General features: G+C 56.7%; 1 protein-coding gene across 18 annotated transcripts in view; it reads right to left on the bottom strand.

Moving 5' to 3' along the window:
- MACF1 (microtubule actin crosslinking factor 1) overlaps positions 1-24,054 on the bottom strand; it is a 138,150-nt gene that overhangs the window by 76,992 nt on the left and 37,104 nt on the right. For 11 of the 18 annotated variants that reach the window (XM_065857236.2, XM_071799029.1, XM_071799035.1 and 8 more), the window contains 30 exons: positions 18,436-18,602; positions 17,975-18,087; positions 17,776-17,882; positions 17,313-17,432; positions 17,130-17,225; positions 16,745-16,872; positions 16,547-16,640; positions 15,614-15,768; positions 14,943-15,219; positions 14,397-14,525; positions 14,078-14,155; positions 13,802-13,963; positions 13,104-13,208; positions 12,473-12,568; positions 11,638-11,763; positions 9,368-9,520; positions 8,792-8,946; positions 8,175-8,301; positions 7,563-7,746; positions 6,870-7,039; positions 6,442-6,620; positions 6,139-6,277; positions 5,492-5,685; positions 4,623-4,785; positions 4,261-4,344; positions 4,045-4,152; positions 3,325-3,423; positions 2,792-2,944; positions 2,620-2,708; positions 2,045-2,180 (listed from right to left, as the gene is read on the bottom strand). In XM_065857236.2, coding sequence (XP_065713308.1) covers positions 2,045-2,180; positions 2,620-2,708; positions 2,792-2,944; positions 3,325-3,423; positions 4,045-4,152; positions 4,261-4,344; positions 4,623-4,785; positions 5,492-5,685; positions 6,139-6,277; positions 6,442-6,620; positions 6,870-7,039; positions 7,563-7,746; positions 8,175-8,301; positions 8,792-8,946; positions 9,368-9,520; positions 11,638-11,763; positions 12,473-12,568; positions 13,104-13,208; positions 13,802-13,963; positions 14,078-14,155; positions 14,397-14,525; positions 14,943-15,219; positions 15,614-15,768; positions 16,547-16,640; positions 16,745-16,872; positions 17,130-17,225; positions 17,313-17,432; positions 17,776-17,882; positions 17,975-18,087; positions 18,436-18,602 — 4,086 coding nt within the window. Of the gene's footprint in view, positions 1-2,044; positions 2,181-2,619; positions 2,709-2,791; positions 2,945-3,324; positions 3,424-4,044; positions 4,153-4,260; positions 4,345-4,622; positions 4,786-5,491; positions 5,686-6,138; positions 6,278-6,441; positions 6,621-6,869; positions 7,040-7,562; positions 7,747-8,174; positions 8,302-8,791; positions 8,947-9,367; positions 9,521-11,637; positions 11,764-12,472; positions 12,569-13,103; positions 13,209-13,801; positions 13,964-14,077; positions 14,156-14,396; positions 14,526-14,942; positions 15,220-15,613; positions 15,769-16,546; positions 16,641-16,744; positions 16,873-17,129; positions 17,226-17,312; positions 17,433-17,775; positions 17,883-17,974; positions 18,088-18,435; positions 18,603-21,143; positions 22,292-24,054 lie in introns of those variants that run through there. The other 7 variants (XM_071799023.1, XM_071799026.1, XM_071799025.1 and 4 more) reach the window with 3 other exon arrangements.

The raw sequence follows: 24,054 nt of genomic DNA, 5'->3' as shown, positions 1-24,054 counted from the left end.
GTAGCAGCTCTTTGGTTTGGGTTTCTCCCAGTCCCACTGGTTGGGTGTAGGGTTGGCCCAAGCACAAAAAGATCTTTGTGGGGACAGGGAGGAGGGAATTTGGATTGAGGAATTAATTCCTTTGGCATCCCCAAGAGCCTCAGGTTATTTAATTGGTCGGTCTAACGGCACCGGTGGTTGGGGTGTTTGCAGCCGCGGTGCCGGCACGGCCGAGGACGCGGCCTCCAATGTGCCGGGGCACAGATTCCCCCGGTGAACCTGCTGGCAAAACCTCAGCTCTCCACCACCATCACCAGACTCGGGCATGCAGGTTCGGAGATGAACAAGCCATGGAAAGACAGAGAAAAGGAGGGAGGAATAAGAAAGAAAGATAAAAAAGGAGATGGGGCGTAAAAGGCTTTTACTTACCGAGTCGCAGGGTGTGCCTTGAGCAGTTAAAGACAGAGCCTTATGGAGCAGTTCAGCCGTATCACACACAGTGTAAAGCTTGGTGTTAGCGTCCAGCATGCGACTGTTTTGTTTGCAAAAAAGAACCCCACGCACAGGTCGTCCTCTTTTTCACTTTGTGTGTTTTGTGCGTGTAAATCTCGGAGGGTTAGTTAAACTTGTAAGCAAGGATGTCAGTTAATCTTAAAAACCAGTTGACATGAAACACAAACTGTACAGGGACACATCATGCTCAATTTAGCGCGCTCTGCTTTGCGTTTTCGTCTTTTGTAACTTCTCTCTGGCAGTCGAATGTTTCCAGCAAGCAAATGTTAAGAGTTCCTCATGCTCCCTCTACAGTGAAGCAACCGCACAGCACAGAATCATAGGCAGGATCTGCAGCAAAACCCCGCTGCCGCCTCTCGTTTTGTGTCCTGGGCTCCATCGAGAGCGTGAGTGAAAACTGTTCCAGCCCCAGAGCATCCTCATGCTGTACAAAACCCACCCAGCTTTTTGCTCTAAAGTCATTTTCCTGCCCGGGAAGGAGGAAAAGGGAAAGGATGAAGGAGCCTTTCCAAGGGTTGGTTGCTCTGCGCTGCAATCCTGGCAGAAGCAGCAGCAAATCTGCGAGGGTTTAATGGCAATTAATGAGTCTGTTTGCTCACCACAAGCACAGGGACGTGTGACAGAAAGAGTGTGCTGCATTAAGACACCTGAAATTGCTATAGAGTCCAATTTGGAGAGGAATGCTCTATGTTTAGGTGCAAGCTGGATGGGCAGATGTCAAACAAGCAGCGCTGTCACCACTGTCCCGAACAGGGCTTCACTCACGGACCCGACAGCCAAAACCTGCGTCACGCAGCCAGATCTGAACGGGCCGTTGCTTCAGAGTACAGGGAGCCAGCAAGCAAACACACAGATATATCCATCGACACATGTATATACACTTATAGAACACGTACACCTGCGAATGACCAAAGACAGCTCGTAACAGAGGCAATAAGGACACGCTTTCAGCCCTCCCTACCCAGCAAAACCAGGATGGGGACTGGTGGGGGACACTGGTGGATGTGAACAGGGTCCAGCTATGGGTTGGGAAGGGCTCCCAGGTCACCTTCCAGTGGGAATAGCAATTTTATTCAGCCACAGCTGAGACCAACCTCTCGCCAGGCTGAGATACGAGACCACCGGGCAAACGCCCTTCTGCAGAAACCACCTTCTTGTGTCTCCTGCCTGCGAGATGCAGCCCTCTGTGGCTACACCACTGAGAGGATGCTCCTCAGAGGACACGGGTTGGCTATGGGGACCGTTCCCAGGCCAGAGCTCCATCTGCATCCCTGCCCGCTGAGTGCGAACAAGCCGACCCTTGTGCAGAGCAGAACTCCGATGAAAACCCTCGCACAGGACGACTCCCTCACCGCCCTGGAAGGCGGGAGGCACGCGGGACCAACCCCAGCCTGGATGCTTCGGCATGGACAGAAGAGAAGGGAGGGCAGCCACGTGCAAATAAGAAAGTCAACGGGCTGAGAGTGGCTGGTGGCCATGAGACACGCGACACAGCAAAACCTTTGTCACCCGCTGCGCCCGCGCAGCCGCAGGGCTGAGCAGGAACCGGTACCTTGTGCTCTGTCTCCTGAGCCAGTTGGCTCTGGAGCTGCTGGAGCTGCTCCGTGGAGTCGTTGCACAGCACCTGGTAGGTGTCCTTGAGCGCAGTGATCTGAGCAGAAATCTGCTCCTTCTCCGGGTGGGAAAGCCTGCAAGGGGAAGGGGAAATCTCTCAGCACGAAGCAGCTCCCAGCTCTGCGGAATTAACTTGTTCTTCTGGGGAAGGAAAAGGACAAATCCACCACGAGTCCCCTCTTCCCACTGCCCCACTCCTTGCCCAGCTCAGCTAAAACCAACAAAGGTACTGGGCTCAACAAAGGCTGACCTGCATCGTAACGATCAAATCCCCTAATATACAGAGCTGGATCAGGCCTAAATGGGATTAATATTGCCCCAACAGCATAAATGGGTTGCACATTTCACAGCTCTCCTTGCAGATAAGAAAGACGACAACTATTATGTGCAGCTCATCATTGTTTTTAACAGGAATTGGGCCCTGGACCCCCAGGGACACCAACCCCCCAGCTCTAAGGGATCTCATTTTCCCCACTGCTCTCCCTGCCTGTCCCCTCCTCCGGTCACACTCACTTGTGGCTGTGTTTTGCCAGGAAGATTTGCGAAGTTTTGATGGCCTCCGAGACCTGCTCCTTCTTTGCAGCCAGCTCATCATTCAGGGTCTGTCAAAAAGAAAGAAAGAAGCTGAAACCAGCTGTGGGAGAAGAACAGCAGTTAAAGAGACTGATGGCTGCCCCCAGTTTACCTGTTGCTCCGAGATGGATTTCTCGATGTCACCCAGCTCTCTGCTCCCAGCAGCTCCCGTCCTGCCCTGCACGCTCTGCTTCAAGCCCAGGGCCCAGCCCAGCAGCTCCTTCACCTTGTCCACGTGCTCCTGTTTCTCCTCCTCCACGACTTTCTGCAAACAGAGGAGAGAGGAAGATTAACCACGTCAAAGGGGTCCCAGATTTCCAAAGGCGGAGAGGGAGATTCAGGCTGGACATGAGGAAGAAATTGTTGGCCCTGAGGGTGGTGAGAGCCTGGCCCAGGTTGGCCAGAGAGGTGGTGGATGAACCATCCCTGGAGACATCCCAGGCCAGGCTGGACGGGGCTCTGAGCAACCTGAGCTGGTGAAGATGTCCCTGTCATGGCAGGGGGGGCACTGGGGGTGAAATTTAAAGGCCCCTTCAACCCAAACTGTTCTGTGATTCTACGTAACCTCAACATGGAGCATCCTTGGGTGTTGAGAAATGAGCCAGCACATTCTGAACAGAGTTCGGTTCTGAACAACATCCTTACCTCCTCCTCCTCCAGCCGCCGGAGAGCATCGCTGATGTACTTCACGTGCTGCGTGGTTAACGTCACCAGAGCCGTATAGCGAGTCCGCAAATCCATGAACTGCGAAGGGAGAGAAGGAGAAACAGGGCCCGTCAGTCACGACCGGCGGATCCGCAGTGACGTACTTTATGTTGCACAACACGGATGCACCATCTCGTGCTTGGGCAGCCCCCCAGCACCTCGCAGACCCCGTATGGCATCAATGAAACGCGGCGAGTGTGATGGGGAGGGTTGTGGCCACGCACGGCATGCTGCACAGCACCGGAGCGAAGGGGACGCTGGGGTGGGTGCTCGACTCTGACAAAAAAGGGCTGGCGGGATCTTTAATGTCCACACGGAGCAGACAGGACCTCGGGTCCCTAAAGGTCTCATCCCGAAGATCCACAGACACTGAGGCCGCATGGTGCTCTGGTTATTTACCTCGCAAGGCCAAAGGGCTGAGCCGACCCCACTGGATTTGCCCAGGGGTTCCCAGGAGGCTGGGTATGTTACACCTGGTGCTTAGAGCACAAAGCCATCCTCTCCAGCTAGCGGAAAAAACAGCGAGGGTGGAAGCTTTATTTACACAAGCGAGTTCAGCAGAAAGGAGCTCGTTTTGCAGCGGTTGCTCGGCGCTTTGCTCGGTGTCGAAGAACCCCCCGTGCAATTTCTCCCTGGCGGGGCCGGGCGGGCGGCTCCTACCTCCTGCGTGATGGCATCCGAGGACGAGAGCATCCGCCGGCGCTTCATGGGAGACTTCTGCTGCGACTCCACGAACGCCCTGTATGTCATGAGCTGCAACTCGTAGTCCTACAAACACAAACAGGGGTGGAGAGACACGGAGCGTGTGAGACGCAAACCCTGCCGGGGCTGGTTCTGCCCAGCCGGACTGATCCGGGTGCAGGATGGGACCCGTACCTTGACGGCAGCCGAGTATTGCTGGGAGAATTTCTGACACTGGTCCAGTTTGGCTTGATTTTTCTCAATTTCTGCAGCCAAAGCCTTCAGTAAAAATCAAAGTAAAAATCATTGTTAGGCAGCAGGCTGAATTTCAGTCCCCATCCCTCTCCTTCCAAGTCAAGTCTTTCTCCTCTTCAATTTTTCACGCGAGGCCACATCTCTACCTCAAGCTAAGCACGAGTTCCTTTACTTCCCACACCCCCAGCTCAGGCCTGCAGCCTCTCCCCCTGTTTCATGTTTCCAGGCTCACAGATGGAAAGATTTTAGTAAAAGAAGTGACAGGGTCACAGCAGCATCGGCACTGCCAAGACATCACTTACCGTCTGCTGGCTGAGCTGCTCCGACAGCACCCGGCTGTCCTCCGCCTGCCCAGGCTTCATCAGCTCCTGCTGGACCGTGATCTCCTCGATCCACTGGATCAGGGCGCTGTGGCACTGCCGGTAATCGCTCAGCACCTCCTGGATGCTCTCCAGCTCCGCGTGGCTGTGAGAAGAACCAGGACAAATAAGAGGAGGGCGAAACGCCACTGTAGGAAATAGGGATTATCCCAGCCAGCAGTGGGAATCCCATCTGGAAGAATATCCCTGTGAAAAAGCCTGATGCAAGCTCTCAACTGAAGCAAATAACCCTAACCCTGATAACCCTAACCCTAACCCCTAACCCTAATTCTAACCCTAACCCTTACCCCTAACCCTAACAACCCTAATCCTAACCCAAATAACCCTAACCCTCACCCTAATAACCCTAACAACCCTAACCCTCACCCTAATAACTCCAACCCTAATAACCCTAACCCTCACCTTAATTCTAACCCTTATCCCTAATTCTAACCCTAACCCTTATCCCTAATTCTAACCCTAACCCTTACCCCCAATTCTAACCCTAACCCTTACCCCTAATTCTAACCCTAACCCTAACAACCCTAACCCCCCTAACAACCCTAACCCTACCCTAACAACCCTAACCCTACCCTAACCCTAATAAACCTAACCCAAACCCTAATAAACCTAACCCTAATAACCCTAACCCTAATCCTAATAACCCTAACCCTAATCCTAATAACCCTAACCCTAATCCTAATGGAATAACAGGTTGGGAGGGACCACAAGGATCATCTGGTCCAACCTTTCCTGTGGTACGTTGGGAAGACATGAGAGCAAAGCTGCGAGAGGAGGCGGGAGGTTCTCACCGGGTCTCAATCTGGGCGCAGACGCGTTGCCAGCGGTCCCACAGCTGGCTGCCCTTCTCCTGGTAGCGCTCCAGGTCGATGCTGCGCTCCTGCCTCAGCCGGAACAGCTGCTCTCCCACCACCTTCGCCTTGGCCAACTCCTCCTCCAGTGTGGAGAAGACGGAGCTCTTGTCCTTCACCTCCCCGAGCCATTGCTGCAAAGCCAACAAGAGACAGCACCGGCTCAACATCCCAGAAAGCAAAAGGCACGTTGAGTCAGCGATGCTCTCCTGCCCAGAGCTGCCAAGCCTGAGAAGGGGTTTATCTTTCCTCTCTCCTCGACCTATTGACAATGTGAGGTGGAAAACAGAGTGGACTGTGTTCACAGACTGGAGCAAGTCAGATTGGTTCAGCTCCTGTCCTGCAGCAACAGGACATGAAGCTGCCAAGATGCTGATGTGCCCTACAACAGCGAGCACAAACCACAGCAGCTCCTTTACCTTTACAAAGCAATAAGGGATCACACAAGCAGCACAAAATCCTCCTGGCAGCTATACCAAGGCAAGATATGGCATACAGTCCAAATTCAGTAGAGAAAGGGAAGGACCCCACTTGTCAAACACCAAAAGGCTGGCTGGTTTCTGCCTCGGGAAGGGAACAGCACCCACCTGTAAGGCCGCTCGGTGAGACTGAATAGCTGGCAGGTCGGCAGGGACGGCCTCCTCTTGGCTCAGCTTCACCTCGTAGCCTTTGACCAGAGACTCTGCTCCTTGGGTGTTACGGATAATAATATCAACAGTCTTCAACCTGGCAAGTCAAGGAGAGGCAGCACAATGACATCCAGAGCTTCACAGAGATCCCCTCGATGGCGAGAGGGACGGAGCTCAGTGCAAGGTGTGGCAGAGGGGCAGATGAAAGGACTCGGGCAGATATAAAAAGGTATTTGGGAACAGAGGCACGTCCCCACTCACTTGTCCAGGTAGATGGAAGACAGCCCGTACATCTGGTCCATCTTGTTCACCACCAAGTTGAGCTCCGAGCGCAAGTGGGGCGTGCTGGAGCCCGCGGGCGCCTTGTCCAGGAAGCTGTAGCACCTCTCAGAAATGAACCGCAGGTCCGACTGCAGCCGCTGCAGATCCTCCTGCATGCGCTACGGGACGGAGGGAAGAACGTGAAAGGAGAGCCCAAGCAGGCAGAGAAAAAGCAGGACTGCCCTCGGCAAAGGATGGAATGAAGCAGGGAACCCACCTAGAGAGGGTCCCTGCCACCTTCTGTGCAGCAAGTTCCCTCAAACCCCACAGTCACGCACCCAGCACACCCCAGGGCAGCTAAAGCTGGTTTTGGCACATGTTAAAGACCAACGGCCACCACCTCCACACGTCCCAGCGGCAGGACTGACCTCCTGTTCCACAATGCGGATGGTGTTTTCTTGGATAGTGTCACCATCTGCTCGGGTGCTGCTCGGGCTCTGGATCCGGCTCACCAGCCTCTGCTCGCACTCCTCCAGGCGCAGACGGATGTTCTTCAGCTCGGAGAGATACGTCCTGGCAACGGTCTCGTCCTTGTCTTCTGTAAGACACAAACCAAAAGAGCAGCTCAAACAACCTGGCTGGTGTCTGACCCCGGAGCTGAGCGCAGCATCGCGCTGACACCGAGACACCGGGGGCTCCGCTCAGATGGAAAGTAATTTAATCACATCATCTCCTTCAAACGCAGCTGAGAACGAGCCCAGCCACAGGGCACCTCGCATGACAAAGTCCTTGAAGTGAGACTCGCAGTGCTGCTGTGTCACACATGTCACCACCACGTATATTTTCTTAAAGATTAAATGCAGGAAGAATTGCTCAGAATGAATCCTAACGGCCAAATCCTCCAGCAGTATTAGGGCAAGAAGACTCAGTGGATAAGCTGAAGCTGCAAAGCCAAGCCCTCTCTGCAGGAACATCGCTGGACAAAGACCAAACACTTGAATGGATGGAGAAATAAGGAGAGCAGCTGCTCACATCATCAACCAGCTCATCAGCCATCCCATAAATCCTGTGTTATGAGTCCCCACAGCTCCTGGTGAACGCATCAGCCCTTTGAAGCTCACCGTTCTCCATGGACTCCAGCAGCTGCCGGATGTGTTCCTTGGACGACTCCACTTCCTCCTCCAGCCGCAGCCGGTCCGACACCGAGAAGAGCTCCGAGTCCCGGCTGTCCTGCACGAAGTCCTCGTAGTGCGTCTGCAGGCTCTTCAGCGCTTGCTGGCACTCGCCTTGCGCCAAGGATCTGAGCTGCGAGTGGAAAAGCAACACATTGACCCCCGGGAACGACTTCCTACGCTTCATCCGGAGCCATCCTGCCCCGCTTCATCACCTTCCTCAGCCAAGTGAGTCTTTTCTCATTAGAGGAGCAAAGGCAAACTCCTCTGTCTCGGCCTCATGCCTTGCTCACTCCCTAGGAAACGCTAAGTCCACAATCTCTTATGCCTTAACAGCAGCAAACTCCTGATGATGCTTTATTGGGAAAAACCGCAATCATTTTGAAAAGAACCCCCCAGCTCAGGTCTTCCTGCTGTTCAAGGTGCAAAGACACTTGGACTTGCCCAACCTCGCAGTCTCTGCTCTTCCCTTTAACCCTTCCCTTCCTCCTCAGCCACACGAAGAAGCCCAAAGGATGAGCAACCCAGCCCCGGAGCCAGGCAGGGAAACTCCTACCATACCTTTTCCATGCTGAAGCTTTGCACCAGGGCGATGTCCTTCCGCAGGTAGTTCCAGGAGATGAGGCTCTTGGTGTTCATGTGGAGCTGGTGCCAGAGAGTCATCACCTTCTGGTACAATTGCTCCACCCTGCATGGGAAAGGAGCAGATCTGTCAGCCCTGGATCAACCTAGCACAACCATAGAATCCTTTGGGTTGGAAAAGACCCTCAAGATCATTGAATCCAACCATTAACCCACCCCTGGCATCGCCCCATGTCCCTGAGAACCTCATCTCTGTCTGCTCAACCCTCCAGGGATGGTGACTCCAGCACTGCCCTGGGCAGCCTGTTCAATGCCCCACAGCCCTTTGGGGAAGAAATTGTTCCCCAGATCCAACCTCAACCTCCTCTAAACCCCAGTTCCCTCAGCCGCTCCCATCACACTTGTGCTCCAGCCCCTCACCAGCTCCGTTCCCTTCTCTCAACTCACTCCAGCACCTCAAAGTCTTTCCACCCACTCCTGTTCCTCCACCCCAGTTTCTCTCCCCTTCCCACCCCAGATCTGCCCCCTCCTGTGTCACCAACCCCTCCCCGCCTCCCGGTCCCTGTGCCCTGGGGACTCCCCCCACCGCGAGTCACCTGTTGGCCATCTCAATGGCCTCCTTGTTGGGCGGGGGGATGAGGAAGCACACGGAGGGCACCATGGCCTCGTTCCCCGTGGGGCTGATCACCTTCCACTTGGTTCTCTGGGAATTGTCCTCCAGCACGCACTCATCGTTCCTGCAGATGGTGATCTGCACCAACACCACCCGCCCCATCAGAAACCGGCATCAGGGCTGCCCACGCCTGCCCTGCCTGCCAGCTCTCCTCCAAATAGCATTATATAGACATTTTTTAACGAAGCAAAAGCCTGGTACAGCGCCAGGCAGCGCAGCACGCTCACGTCTGGAGAGGAAGGGACAAGGAGTCAACTGTGCTGATCTGGTTGAGGCTGCTGAAGCCCGTCCTCAGGAAAAAGGGCTTTAGCTCGTGTGCAGAATAAATCTGAGACATGGAAATCTGCTCCGGGAACACCAGCTGCGCTATTTCCCTCCTCCTGTCTTCCCACTCCCTGCTTCCCAGCGACAGACGCCACGGAGCTCGTCCTAAACCACCACGGGGGTTCCTCCTCCTCCTCAACCCTACCTTCCCTTCCCAAGCATTCCCAGCCCTCACCTCGATCTGCCGATAGTCACAAACGGCCTTGATGGGGATCGTGCTCTTCACGAGGTGCTCCGGGTTCCTGGGCCGGAGCTGCACGATGGTTTTGGAGCGTCCCACCAGGCTGGCGACAGAGCTCTTGGACTGGATGAGCTGCTCCTTCTCGTCCTAGCAGAGAGGAGGAGGAAGGACGGGTTGCTGGAGCCAGGGGAGAGGAGGCGTCTCTCAGGCATCTCGGCACCCCCCACCCCAACGCTGCCCTGCTGGGGTCTCAAGGGTTGAACAAACACGGCAGGAGGATCCTGCTGCCCTAACGGGATGGGATGAGGGGGCACGACATGGGATGCGAGGGAGAACAGACGGTGGGTCAGGATGGGACCTCTCCGCTACTGCTCCCGCTGCCCTGCAAAGCCACATGCACACGCCTCTGCCTCTTGTGCTGCTAGGACAAGAAAGTATTTTATTTCAAAAGGAAAAAGAAAAGAAAAGAGAACACAACACAGAGCAAAATTAAAGTCCCAGGAGGTGTAAGGGGTCAAGAGCAGGACAAGCTCCAGCCCAAAGCTGGGGACGTTTAGCTGCCTGGAGGAGAGACCCCAGAAGCATGCTCCCTTTTCTACAGCAAAGGATGACAGATGCGTAAACCAACAGCTGGAATGGCGATACGATGAGTAATGCAGATAAAACACCTCGGGAGATGGGGCTTGTGGTGGAGTGATCGCACAGGTCTCTGCGTTTGGGGAGAAAAGTGCTGGTTGGAGGAAGATGCAGCATAATAAAGTCCCTGCTGGGTTTGGTGATGGGACAACCCAGGGGACTGGTGACAAAGCTCCCCTGGAATGGCCTCCGGCACCGATGGAGACGTGTGCGCACCACAACACCGGCCGCTCGTGTGATTGGGGCAGCTCAGCTCGTTCTGGCTGCCAAAGTTTAAAAAAGATCCCAGAAAAACGTTCTCCCTCATGCTTGGTACTCTTGGGGTTGGTTAGTGCGCTAACGATGGAGGGTAATTTAATGGTAAAAAAAAAAGAAAAAGAAAAGAATAAATGATTAAACTACCTGTGCCTGTCCCAGGGAGCATGATTGGAAGAAATACAACTTTAACTTATTAGGTAAGAAAGAGTAATACAGCTGAGCTCAGGGCAGCTGCCCGGTGCTGCGATGGTGGCTGCTCTCAAGCTTTCCCAACCCAGACGCTCCTGCCAGACCCTGGTGCTGCCAACATGGACCCCGGGACTCAGGCTGGCTGCTCCATGTCCTGGTGACACCGGAGGACAGACCAGGACAACCCCCAGACAATGACAGAGGGTGGGAGCCGCCCGGGGAGGAGATGGTGAGCCCTGACCCAGCTGATGCCCCCGTCACCAACACCCAGTGAGGTGTCCCAGCTCCACTGGGGACACGGTGGATGTCACTGAGCACTAAGAGCAAAGCCAAAGCAGCCCCTCGCCTCCACGCACTCAAGTGTCACCTCCTGGCACCTCCACCAGTGGCTCAGCGGTCAACCCCCAGCCCAAATCCTCCCCCGCCCGTGGTTTCAAACACCATCTGATGTGTTGCTCCTCAGGTTTTGTTTTTATGCTGTTTTCGGTATTTTAGCCTTTTTTCCAGGCCAATTTGGACAAGAAGATCACAGCGCGATCGCCCCTTGTCTGCTCTCTGCCACGCTGTGGCTAAGCCGTGCCACATGTTTGGAGATCAGCGCTGCCGAGTCCCCGTCCCCATGCACAGCCAGGGGCCCCCCCTCGGCACAGCGTGATGGATTAACGGGGGATTTGGTCTGGATAAAGCACAGGCATTTCTCCGCATCCCTTGCAAGCACCAGCTCCAGAGCATAACCAGGAGCATCCTGCGGGCTCCGCGTGATGAACACAACCAGCTCCATGCAGAGCGGGTGGCACGATGGGCACCGATGGGGAAAAACAGTTCGCATGTCAAACTATGAGTTTGCACAGACAGCATGCACCCCCTGCTCTTCACCCCGAGGACACAGAAAGATGCTGCATGGTGTCTCTATATAAAAGTGACCCATCGGCTGTTGTAACAACCGAGATCTGGGTCACGCACACGACCTACAGCCCACAGCCACCTACAAACACATGCGGCAGCTCCAAGGCAAAGCAGAACATTGACCTCGATGGGGAAACAAAACCACATTACATGAAACCACATTGCTGTGGGAATAAAACGAGCCCAGTTGTCGCTGGGAAGCAAGAGGTGCCCCAAGTAACGCCGCTGGACCGGAGCAAGAAGGCCCAGGGTGGCCGGAATGCCGGAGCACCCACCATGGAGTCCTGCAGCAGGTCCTCCAGCCGCGTCAGGCTCGTGTTGTGGTCACAAGAATACTTCCTTTTGATGGAGTCCTGCAGGTTGCGCAGGTAGGTCTCCGACTCCCGGGCGTCGCTGAAGAACTGCAAAGACAAAGAGGTTCTTGGAAACCTGCACAAAAGGTCACCGAGTAGCCAGCAGCACTGCGGGCAGGGGACAATCACCCCCACATTGCAACCAGCGGCTCCCAAAGTTATTCTGGCCTTGGTGCTGTGAAAGCAGGACTTTGGGGAGACTTTATTGTGCCCTTTCTGTAATTAAAAGGGGCTGATAAGAAAGATGGGGACAGGCTTTTGAGCAGGGCCTGTTGCGATGGGACAAGGGGTGATGGTTTAAACTAAAGGAGGGAGATTCAGGTTGGACATGAGGAAGAAATTGTTGGCCCTGAGGGTGGTGAGAGCCTGGCCCAGGTTGGCCAGAGAGGTGGTGGATGAACCATCCCTGGAGACATCCCAGGCCAGGTTGGACGGCTCTGAGCAACCTGAGCTGGTGAAGATGTCCCTGCTCATGGCAGGGGGGCACTGGGTGAAATCTGAAGGTCCCTTCAACCCAAAATATTCTATGACCCCACATGGAGAGCCAGAATTAGGTGGAAGTTGATCCCTTTTGCCCCAGTGAGACAACCCAGAGAGCAGCTAAGGAGAAGGAGACGAGTCATGAGAAACCAGCCCCCATGAGCACCACAAACCCCTCCTTCCCTCTCCCCTAAAGGAAACAGCAGCGTTTGAAGCTCATGCAATGAGATGCGGTGGACGGTGAGCAGGGAAATCGGGGCTGCCCCTCCCCAGGTACCTGGAAATAGGCAGCGTTCTCCTTCACGTGCTGTTCCACGCACAGGCAGAGCTGCTTAATCCACTGCCACTGCGTCTGCACGGCAGCGCTGTACGCCTGGGAAACACACGCACCGAACGGTAATGAGCATCCAGCATTTACCGGCCGGGAGGGTCACGGGAAGGACACGGCTACAGCCGGCGGGATGGACAGAAACGGGCAAGATCTGGCTGCAACCAGGAGGGTTCGGACACAGGCACGGAGAGCAGGAACACAGGAACAGGGCTGCAGCACCACAGGTCTGTTCTCTCCCCAGGGAGAAACACGTCCCCACAGCCCTTTGCTTCACCACCGCGGTTTTCCTCCGTGCCAAGTGAGCTGAGGCTGTTCCCTGCATCATCTTGCTTTAGAAAAGGTTCATGCTCCGTAGAAGCATATCTGTGCTTTAACGTGAGCTGAGGATTATTTAGGAATGGCCTCGAGCTTCTCGCTGCACTCCCAAGAATATAACACTGCGCTGATGTTCTGCTACCACCATAAAACGCTTTACCGGCTCTGGCTGCCCATGAGGGTGGGACAGAGAGTTTCCCAGGCCTGGGTGAGAAGATTTGCCAGCAGCTGGTTCTTGGGGCTCCTCCTGGCACCCACTCACCTCCACGGTTTGCTTGGCCGGGTGGTTCTCCAGGGCCAGCAGCTCGGCCGTGTCCTGCAGGGAGCGGAAAATGTCCTGCTTCTCCTCCAGCTCCGCCGTCAGCTCCTGCGGGAAGGACCGAAGCAAAGTCCAAATCTTGGCTACGTGAAGCAGCCTCACTCAGAGCATGTGTCCAACTAACACAGGTGTGGGAGCAAACGCCAGCGGTGCTCAGGGACACCAGTACGGCTCCGGGGAGCAGCGCAGCCGGCTCCCATCAGGACAGCTCCTGTGCACCAAACGCAGATGCAACACAGACACTGGAAACCTGCCCGGGGACGTGTTCAGTTCCAGACAGTGCAATTGTGGAAAAACAGCAATTTATTTCTACTGCTTTTAAGAGGAATCAATGTTCCTCTTTAGCTGAGATTCTTTTTTCCCTGTTAAAGATGCCTTTAGCTTCAAATAGTGCTAAAAACATCTTTTGATGCCTTTGCAATTGAAACTCAACTAAACAAACACTATTTGCACTTTCTGCTCTAGGGAGAGCTCTTTCATCAACTGCACTCATGAACTACAAGTTCAACGACTTGGGAAGGAGCATCAAACCTCAGGGGACTTGAGGGGTGCCGGTAGCTGAAGGTCCCAGAGTGGATCCAAAGCAGCAGCAGCACCCAGAGAGCCCCCAGTCCCACCCATCCTGCCCCGCGGTCACTCACCGAGAAGTAATTCCTCTTGGCTGCGATGTTGGGGTTGCTGTCGCTCCAGTCGTAGGCCAGTTCCTCCTCCTCCTTCTCATTCAGCCAAATCAGCTCAGCCGTGGCCCGAGACACAAACCCGTGCAGGCTCTGGAGGTGCCTCAGCCGAAAGCCGGAGGTTTCCTGAACACAACGAAGCATCATTGCCCTTCCCTGCTCTGCAGGCAATGGGGGTCTGGCCCCCTCCCCACCCAGAGAACAGGGATGTGGGGATGGACCCACTCCAAGCCCACTCACCATCAGCTTGCAGTACTGCGTCTCCAGTTTGCCGAGTGTCTCTGTGTAGCTAGCACGGAAATTCTGAGATATTTTACCCTGAAGGATGAAATATATGCTCCTGTTACCCACATCACTCAAAAACCCCATCTCCAAATCTTTCTCCCCAGCCTTGTGTGAGCAAGAGGAGGTGGAGAGGATGCAGCAGCCTCCAGCATCAATTCTGTCCTTAAAAAATGTCTCTGCCCCAGGCACCTTTACCCACACGAGGTGATTCTGATGCCCTCGCCTTCCCGTACACGTTGTGCCACGCGCTGTCACCCAGCCCGTGTCCCCGTACCTCGTACACCCTGGCCTCCTTCACGCTGGAGCCCAGCTCCTCCACGCTGGCGTGGACGTGCCGCTGCGTCTCCAGCTGCGTTTCCACGCTCGGCAGGTCGGTCCCCCACTCTGCCCGCTCCAGTCTCATCTGAAACAGGCCAGGAGGTGCAAGTCAGCTCTCCTCATCTGCAGGAGCGTGTCTCAAAAGGACACAAGGGCATGGAAGCCTCCTGGGTCATTCAAGAGGAAACAAACACCCTCCAGTCCTTGTGGAGGATCCTAAGCCAGTGATCCAGCACAGAATGATTTCTGGAGCAGCCTACACAAGCTTTGCACACACGTAAGATGAAACGACTGACTGCATCAGTACAGATTCGCTTCCAGCTTTGAAAGGATCTTCTGATACCCACTGATCAGCAGGATAATGAGAGAGAAACCCAACTCAAGACAAAAGCATCAGCGCTCTCCACAAACTTTGAACCATCAAAGTAATTATTCAGATAAAGGTAGGAAAAAGCCCAGACCGGCTCCTACCTCCCCACAGGTGATTTGGCTCAGCACTCACCTGCATCTCCTCCACCCAGGCCAGCAGCTCGTACACGAACCGGAGGCTGCCTTCGTCTTCGGATGAGGAGATGGCCACCAGCTCCGTCCTGCGCATGGGCTTTCGGAACCAGGAGGCGGAGGAGGTGTGAAGCCCTTTGGTCAGGGACTCGCCCTTCAAGTGCGTCGTGCTCAGCGTGGTAGTGGGTGCCAGCTCCAGGCTGGAGAAGTGACCTTTCCTGTACAGGTTGGTGCATTCCAGCCGCAGCGTCACCAGCTCGTCCTGCAGCCGCATGATCCTGGAGAAGCAAGTAAGGCACGGGTAAGAATCATTGAATCATTTGGGTTGGAAGAGACCCTCAAGATCGTTGTGGATTCAGTTGTTAACCCACCCCTGGCACTGCCCCATGTCCTGAGAACCTCATGTCCGTCTGTCCAACCCTCCAGGGACGGTGACTCCAGCACTGCCCTGGGCAGCCTGTTCCAATGCCCCACAGCCCTTTGGGGAAGAAATTGTTCCTAAATCCAACCTCAACCTCCCCTGGCGCAACTTGAGGCCGTTTCCTCTCATCCTATCACTTGCTACATGGGAGAAGATGCTCACACTCTCCCTCCTTCCCCACAACAGAGCAGAGGAACCCCGTGCACCCCATTTCTCTACACACAGACCATCTGGGACACGGCTCCTGTCACCTGAACACCAGCTCCTCCAGCTGGTAGTAATTCTCATCCCGCAGGATCTGCACGTCCACCTGGAGCTGGCGGATCAGCCCCTCGCACTCCTGCAGATACATCACCACGTCGGACTCGTACTGCACCGGCTGGCCTGACTCCAGGTGAGCAGCGTCCTGCACCGAGAGAGGGGACACTGAGGGACGGGTCCCTCGGGCACGTGGGCAGAGAGAACACGAGACCAGCCCAGCATCAACTCTAACACCAAAAAAACCCAGAACTTGTAATCCACAAGCTTGATTTGAACAGAAGAACGTGAGTTCATCACTCACACCACACCCAGGACATCCCCTTTAGAAGCTCCTGCAGATGAACTGGAGCTTCTGGTGATGGATGGGGTCCCATGGTCAGTCCCATGGATGGTTATTTAAACACGTCTCTCACTTCTTGCTTGGCTTTACCCATTTTTAGCTCCCAACCCTTACAATTCTTTCTCCCACAACAAAACACCCCCGGTTTCAGAAATCTCCTCCCCGCCCAGGTAGCTGCAGTCTGCAACTGCATCCTTTCTGCCACTCTTTTAGACAAATAAAACAGATTTGGGGCTTTTTAAGCCTCATTATACAAGCAGCTTTCCCAGAACTGCAGTTCTCCACGCCAACGCTTCTGCAGGTGTCCAGACTCAATAGCTGCATGCCCAGAGGCAGCTGCTGTATAACAAGGACGTTCCCCTGTCCCCAAGATCCTCATGTCATAGGTCTCCAAGCACCCAGTGTCACCTCTACAGCCCATCCAGGATGGACTTAACATCAGAAGAGAAAGGAAAACCATCCAGGGAACCCACCACCCCATAGAAGAGAGGGGAAGAGATGCACATAAAAGAAGAGGCAGAAAAACAAACAACCAAAAATCCATAAGAAATTAGGAGGGGGAAAATCACCGCCCCCCACTCACAGCCTGCAGCGTGTTCTTTGCGAGAGTGAGTTTCTCCTCACAGCTCAGAGCACCATTCTGGATTTTGTTAGCGATTTGTAGCAGCAATTCCAGCCTGCGAAGACAGAGGAGAAGAGAATGAGATTTGGGCTGTCCCCACAGCCAGGGGAGCAGGGGACACCCCCGCGGGGGACACCCAGCCATGGGGACGGTCCCCACCTCTCCACCGCTGGCCGCAACAGCTTCTCGCGCTCCAGCATCTCGATGATGAGTTTGCCCCACTCCTCCTCCACATCGTTGGGGTGGTAGCCCTGGGGCAACTTGATGCGTCCAAATTCAATCCATACCTGTGGGAAAACATCAGCAGAATGGCATTTTCTACCTCCTCCTCGAGCTGGGTAGAGAGAAACTACAGCGAGGAAAGGGGGGCTATAAGGCACCAGCTCTGCCTCCGCTCCTGCAGCGTCCTGCTTGCTGCATCATTTACCCTCAGGGTTATTTCCACTTCTCATTCCAAAATAAACCCAAACTGAGCACACTTTAGTCTTGCTAAAAGCACAACACTCCCACCTACAAGCCGCTGGGAAGCTGCGATGATACTTACTTCTAACAGTTTGTAGAGTTCCTCTATCCTTCCTTTTTCCTGCTCTTTCACTGGGATTTCAGTTTCTTTGAAGTGTATGTACTGGTTATAAAGTGCCTGGGATGAGAAAGGCTCATCAGAAACCCATCTGGTGACGTCACCGAGCACAAGGGACGCTGTGGATGGAGCTTGTCCAGGACCCACCTTTAGCTCTACAGGGTTCTGGGGGAAGGATTTATCTGACATGAGTATCGTGTGCTGCTTGATCCAGGAGATGAGGGATTCCACGCGGCTCTGGTACTCCAGCCACCTCGAATCCACCTCCTGTGGGGGAAGAGCATCCTTGCAGAGCACTGCTGGTGGCAGGGACACCAACCCAGGCATAGGAGGGAGGAGGAGGAGGAGGAAGATCCTCCCTGTGAGCTGCTCCCTGGAAGTCAGCTCAGCTTTCCCAACAGCTCAAAAATTGTGGTATAACCCCCCGAGTCTGGAGAACACCATGGACCTACGGGCACGCTGGTAGTTCTCAGGGCAGATGCTCATGGGGAAGCTCCTTCCTCCCCCAAAGGCTCTTCCATCCATCTGCTACGGCAACAGGGAACCCCCAAACCCTTCCCGCAACAACCAGCTGCCTCCAACCGCCGTGCCAACCCGCAGCGATGCTTACGATAGCGCTGATCCCTTCCCCTCCCTCGGGGACTTTGGGAAAGGCATCGTAGATTGAAGACACGTAAGTGATCACGGATTTCTCATCCGGGGACGGGACATCCACGTCTGGCAAGAGAGAAGCAGGAAGGGAGTGAGGAACAGGAGCGGGCGGAGCGGTCGATGTCCCCCCCATGCCAGCCGCTCCCCCGGCCACGCACCTTCGGCATCCAGCAGCCGCGTGACCCCCAGGCGCTCGGCGATCTCGAAGGCTTGCTCCAGGTTCTCCCGGTTACTCTGGATCTGCACCCTCTCCATGTCCACCAGATCTGGCCTGCAAGACACGGGCCGGAGTCACAACGGTGGCAAACAGCGCAGGGTGTCCCAGGCAGAGCAGCCCGGGTGCGCATCGCTCCGAGCTCTGTCCCTGTCCCAGGCTGGTGGCTTTCCAAGGGGACCTGGGCTGCAGCAGCTCCCCAGCTCGTCCCCTTTGGAAGGGGGTGTTTAGGCTGTGAAGAAAACCCCCCCACGCTCCTCTGGGACCTGCCCTCTGTGCCCAGCGTGCCAGGCTGGGACCACGAGCCCTCCGTGGCGGAATATAGAATCATTTTGGTTGGAAGAGACCAGCTCCAGCCCTTCCTCCCCTCTGAGATGATGCTCTTTGCTGCTGCTTCCTCCCCACCTGTATCTGTGGATGAGCGCGTTGAACATCTTCCCATCGCTCCAGCATGATGAGAAGTTGGTGCACTTCACCCCGATGTAACCGGCTGTCACCTTCTGCGTCCACAGAAGCAGCTTCTCCTTGGCCGACATATCCCCCGACTCCCCACTGATGTAGATGTCGGAGATCTGTAAGGAAGCGGCACAACCATGGGGTGATGTGGGACGAGGAGGAGACTCCACCGGGCACAGCCAGTGGCCATGAACTTGCCCAAGACCCAGCAGCTGCCAGGAAGGACAGGAGGAAACCTTCAAATGTCCCCCAGTGCCCCCCCTGCCATGACAGGGACATCTTCACCAGCTCAGGTTGCTCAGAGCCCCGTCCAGCCTGGCCTGGGATGTCTCCAGGGATGGTTCATCCACCACCTCTCTGGCCAACCTGGGCCAGGCTCTCACCACCCTCAGGGCCAACAATTCCTTCCTCATGTCCAACCTGAATCTCCCTCCTTTAGTTTAAACCATCACCCCTTGTCCTGTCACAACAGGCCCTGCTAAAAAGTCTGTCCCCATCTTTCTTATCGGTCACTTTTAAACACTGAAAAGCCACAATAAGGTCTCCCCAGAGCTTCCCTTCTCCAGGTGAACACCCCAACTCTCTCAACCTGTCCCACAGCAGAGCTGTTCCAGCCTCAGATCATTTTTGTGACCTCCTCTGGCCCCTCTCCACCAGGTCCATATCTTTCCCATGCTGAGGACCCCAGAGCTGGATCGTACGGTTTGGGCACATGAAAGATCCTGACATGTGAAGGAGGCACAAAAAATACCAACTTAAGCAGAAAACAGCACTTGGAGGAGCTGTTTGGGAGGACACATGGGGCAGAGGGATCTCCCCAACCTGCAGCCAGCGAAGCCACCAGCTCCACCCCAGGAGCAAAGGGAAGGATGGGGACAAGGCTCTCACATCCCTGCTCTGCCTCGCCGTGCCTGCAGAGCCGGTGCCAGGGGGTGCCCGTGACCCAATTCCCCGACAAAAGAGACTGACGGGCACAGACCCCTCAGCCAGACACACGGCACCGGCTGCGAATCCCAGACTCGCACGTGACAAAACGCACGTGTCCCCGCATGCCAGCGTATTCCTGATTGGCACGGCTGCCTCCGCCCCCGCTCCCCAATTAGTACAGCGGCCTCCCCTTAATTAAGGGGCAGACAAAGGGGAGGATGTCAGCCTCGCGGATCTGCTGGGGCGCCTGTGCGAAGGCACCGCGGGCTGTTTGCTCACGGATTCCTCCTCCCGGCGTGGCAGGGACGTGTGTGCCAGCGCCCAGCCCCACCTGCCGCCCCTCCCGGCCCTGACAACACCCAGTTGCTTTATTCCTCCCCAAAAATACGCCCGGTTGGGTGCTGCCAGAGATCCCTCAGCAGGCAGGAGGCAGGGACCGGCGCGGAGGATGCTGCCGAGGCACGGCAGCGATGGTGTCATTGGTATTCTGCAGCTCACCTCCCCTTCCCCAGCCCGAGCCGCCCATCACACACAGAACTGCTCTTTGTCAGGCGCTGCCACACCACCGGCGCTGCCTTTAACTCCTCCAGCCCCGCGGCCGGGTTGCCGTAGGGACGCCGGGACCCAGCACCCATCGGATGGGGTGACGGACCAGGCGAGCAGCAGGATGGGACCCTCTGCACTTCGAGGGAGGGACCCACAAACCTCTGCCCAGCACCCCCTTAGTGATTTCCTAGCAGCTCTTAATTAAGAGTGGGATAAAACCTTCTGCAAACGCACCGGTCGGCAGTGCCCCACCTGGGCTCTCCTGCACCGCTGCCCATCGGGGAGCTCCTTGCAGCTCCCAGCTCAGATAAATCCTTTATTTTCCATCGTTCACGTGGCGCTGGGGTTCTCCGAGCGCTGGGCCTTTCCCTGGGGCCATCCAGGCAGGAGACCCTCCTGGAGATGCGCTTATGGAGGTGCAGGATGCGGCACCAGCTCCACCCTCCTTTCCTCACATCTCCGTGTCAGGACAAAGATTTAGGGAGGCACCGGTGAGAAGAGAGAGTGGAAACTCGCAGGATCTGCGGCCAAGCCCTTCCAAACCCTTCCAACATCAAGCAACTGGTGGCAGGAGGCTGAAGGCTGGAGGGCGGCTGTGACACCGGTCCCAACCCAAAGGTGTCGGGGGCCACAGCCCCTTTCCTGCCCCTCCAACCACGCGCTTGTCCTGGGGTGTGCAGGGCTCAGCCAAAACTCAAGGCACCTTCAGCCCACCCAAAGAGCAACCTCCAAACCGCAACAACAGGCTCCGAAACCCAGCATCACGCCCTCCTCTTCCTCCCAGACCCGCCTCAGGGCAGGGAGAGCCCCCGCATCTCTGTGTTCACTGCCTGGGAGCCAATGCGGGCAGCAGGAAGCGGACAGCCCAAAATCGCACTGAGGACACATGTGCCACCACTGACAACAAACACGACCGCTGACTCCAGCAAGACCCGCTCTCTGGCACCTGTGCCAGGAGCAGACGGTGGGACAGGTTGGTCCCAGGGACCCTTTCTCAGCAGAGACGCTCGGAAGGGAAAAGGCACCCGGCAACTTTCTGCACCGGAGTCCTCCCCGCGCTCAGCACAAGTTTGAGCCTCATCAACATGCCCATCCCCAAGAGCCACCAGGACCTGGGGGCTGCTGAAGCAGATCCCCCCCGCCTCGTTCCAAAAAGGTGGGCGAGCACACACGCAGACACTGACCATTCCTCCGGCTGGCCCCGAGCTCCCACTCCAAGCCCGGCCCTCCGCAGCGAGTCTGCGGCCACTGTCGCTGCAAGGTGTCACGGTCCCACCAGCTCCCTTGGCTGACCGCCGTGCCGGGTCGCTGCCGTAGCCTGAGGAGCTCCGGGCCGCGCCGCCGCTGAAGGAGGACGGGCTGCGGGAGCCCGGCAGCCCCTGCCCATCCTGAGATGATGGCAACACCGAGGATGTCCCCACATTGGGGTTTTCCAGCTGATCCACCATGGGGGACGGCGTAGACAGCTCCGAAACGGTGCCTGGCTCTGCAGAGGATGAGCAGGTCCACGCGGCGCTGGGGCTGGGATTGTTGCTGCCTCCTCTTCCACAGGCACCCCGGGCGCTGCCGGTCACCGGCTCCCGGCTCTTTGCCGGCTCCTCGCCAGGCCTGGTGCTCACCGGGGCCAGGAGTCCCCCAGCGTGGCCATCGGCGCCACCCCCGCGCAGGGGCAGCAGCACAGCCCGGCGGTTACCAGTGCCACTCCGCTGCAGCTCGACCAGCCTGCTCACCGCCTTCTCGCAGCCCTTCTCGGCCGGGTTCTCCAGCAAGCGGGCGATGACGGTGGTGCCTTCCTCCCGGGACGGCCCCGCCGCAGCCGGCTCCAGCACCAGGCGAGCTTTCTGCACCTCCCCCTGAAACCGCTCCTTCACCTGCACGATGAGCCCGGGCTGCAGGGATGCCGGGCTGGGGTTCCCCGCACCGTGCCGGCTCCCGGGGGGCTCCTGTCCCCCCTCCTGCTGTGGGGTCACCTTCCACTTCGCTGCCTCCTCATCCTCAGTGACCTCCAGCACCGGCGGCTCCTCCTGCGGCGCAGCCGCCGGCATCGCTCTCCTCTTCCCCCTCCGCCTCCGTTTGAAGCGGACCCTTTTTTTGGGAGACAGCGGGGCTTTTCCCACGGCTTTTTCCTTCTGCTCTTTAACGCAGCCCAGAGAATTCCCCATCTCCTCCTCGGTGCCGGCAGGAACGCACTTCAAGCGAATCGCCGGCTGCCGAATAAATCCCGAGCCGGGTTTCATGGGCTCAAAGCCACGCCGCGCACCGCGCCGGGGACCGTCCCCCGCCGCCTCTCCCTCCCGCCGGCCCTGCCGCCGTCGCCGCCGCTCCAGACAGCCATCTTACAGCCTGGGAGCTGCTCGGAAGACAAATTCAAAGCATCTACACTGCAGTTCAGAAATCACTTGACCTAAAAGCAGAGGGAGCGGGGATTGGCTGCGCCGTCCTTCTCGCCAAATATGAGGTAATTGGAGCACGGCCCTCGCCAGCAAAGCCGGGAGCAGGAATCGTGGGGAGGGAGGGTGGGAAAGGGTGGGGAAGGGGGGATAGAAAACACAAAACCCAGGGAAGGTTGGTAAAGGTAGAATAAAGGAAGGGGTGGGAGAGAAATGGGGAGGAAAAGGAAAAAAGCAGGGAGGAGTCAGAGCGGCTCGGCAGACGCGCGATGGGGATGGGGATGGGGAGCCACGCCGGCTCCCGCAGCGGGGTTTCTCTCCAATTTGGGAGGTTTGCTCCTTAATTCTTACATATCGAGAGCCCCAAGAAGCTGGTTCATGTGCCCACCCCCCTGCCAGGCTCACCCGGCTCGGGGTGCAGAGGGGTGTCCCCAAGGTGCCCTGGGGACCCGGCATCGCTTCAGGAGCCGCAGTCGTGGGGTCCCCAACGGGCTCCGGCAGCACCGGTGCTCCCGTCCCCGCTCCTCTCGGAGGGACCAGCACAGGGTGACCCATGACAAAATAGCAGAAAACAGGGGGCACCGGCCCCCCCAGCCTGTCCCCAGGGCTCTCCCAGCCGCCTGTCCCCAGGCACCGGGACACGGAGATTAAGAGGCTCACAATGGAGCTACAACCCCAGAAAAAATCCCGTTAGCGCAGGCGGGGGGAGGACGCGCAGCCTCAGCAAGCCCAGCTCCCCCGGGGCACACAGGGGACCCGGGACCTCCTGATGTCCCATTCCCGGTCCCCTGCACCAGGACAGGGCCACCGCGAGGACAAGATGCCACCAGCCAGGGCCCCGCCGGCGATGACAGTGACTCATCAGCATCCAGCTCCTGCTCGATCGCGGCTGCTTCCCGCGGCCAAAACACCGGCAGAGCGCATCGTCAGCGGCCTCACACACAATTATCCCCATGCTCCCCCCCCAAAAAAGCCTCTTCTTGAGAAATACATGTCAGGAGGGGCTTGCCCAGCGCTCGGGGACAGCATGGCTGTGCTGGCACGGGGTACACACATGGAAATATTCCTTACGCGGTCCCAAAGCCAGCGCTGGTCTTGTCCAGAAGATGCCAGCAGGGATACGGGAGGGATTTGGGATGCAGCAGCTCCCATGGGCTCGGTCCTGCGGTGGTGACAGCCCCAGAGCCAATTGCACACTCACTAACGAGCCGCTGGCAGCAGCACGGCTGAGCAAGCCCCACGTGCCAACGCGCTGGTGGCATGAGGGGCCACGCATTGTCCCCCTGAGGACATCAAAGCTGCAAACAGATGATCTGAGGCTATTGAAGATCCCAAGACCCTGTTTTGTAAGAGCATCTATAGCACAGGATTGCTGGAGACAGTCCAAAGTGGGCTGGTCCAAAGCCCAGCTGGGTCACAGAGCTTCTCGCATCCCCGACCCGAACCGCTGTCACGTAGCTGATATTTTCCATCTCAACAAAAGATCCTGTGGCTGCTTTGACCACCCAAAGGGCCGGGAGCACCTCGGGACAACATCCCCATCAGTGGGAGCTCAGACCGCCCCCCTTGGCCCTCTCCGAGTTTGTTCTTCTCCTCCAGAGACTCAGCTGAGCAAACAGCCACCGCCAACAACCCTGGTGCCAACCGGGAGGCCACCACACACAGCCCATCATTAACGGTTTCATCATCCAAGTGATGAGAAAAG

Source organism: Patagioenas fasciata, chromosome 25 (assembly GCF_037038585.1).
Source record: "Patagioenas fasciata isolate bPatFas1 chromosome 25, bPatFas1.hap1, whole genome shotgun sequence".
Classification (NCBI taxonomy): domain Eukaryota; kingdom Metazoa; phylum Chordata; class Aves; order Columbiformes; family Columbidae; genus Patagioenas; species Patagioenas fasciata.
Note: the sequence above shows the minus strand (reverse complement) of the source record. Positions and strands in the feature narration are given on the sequence as shown.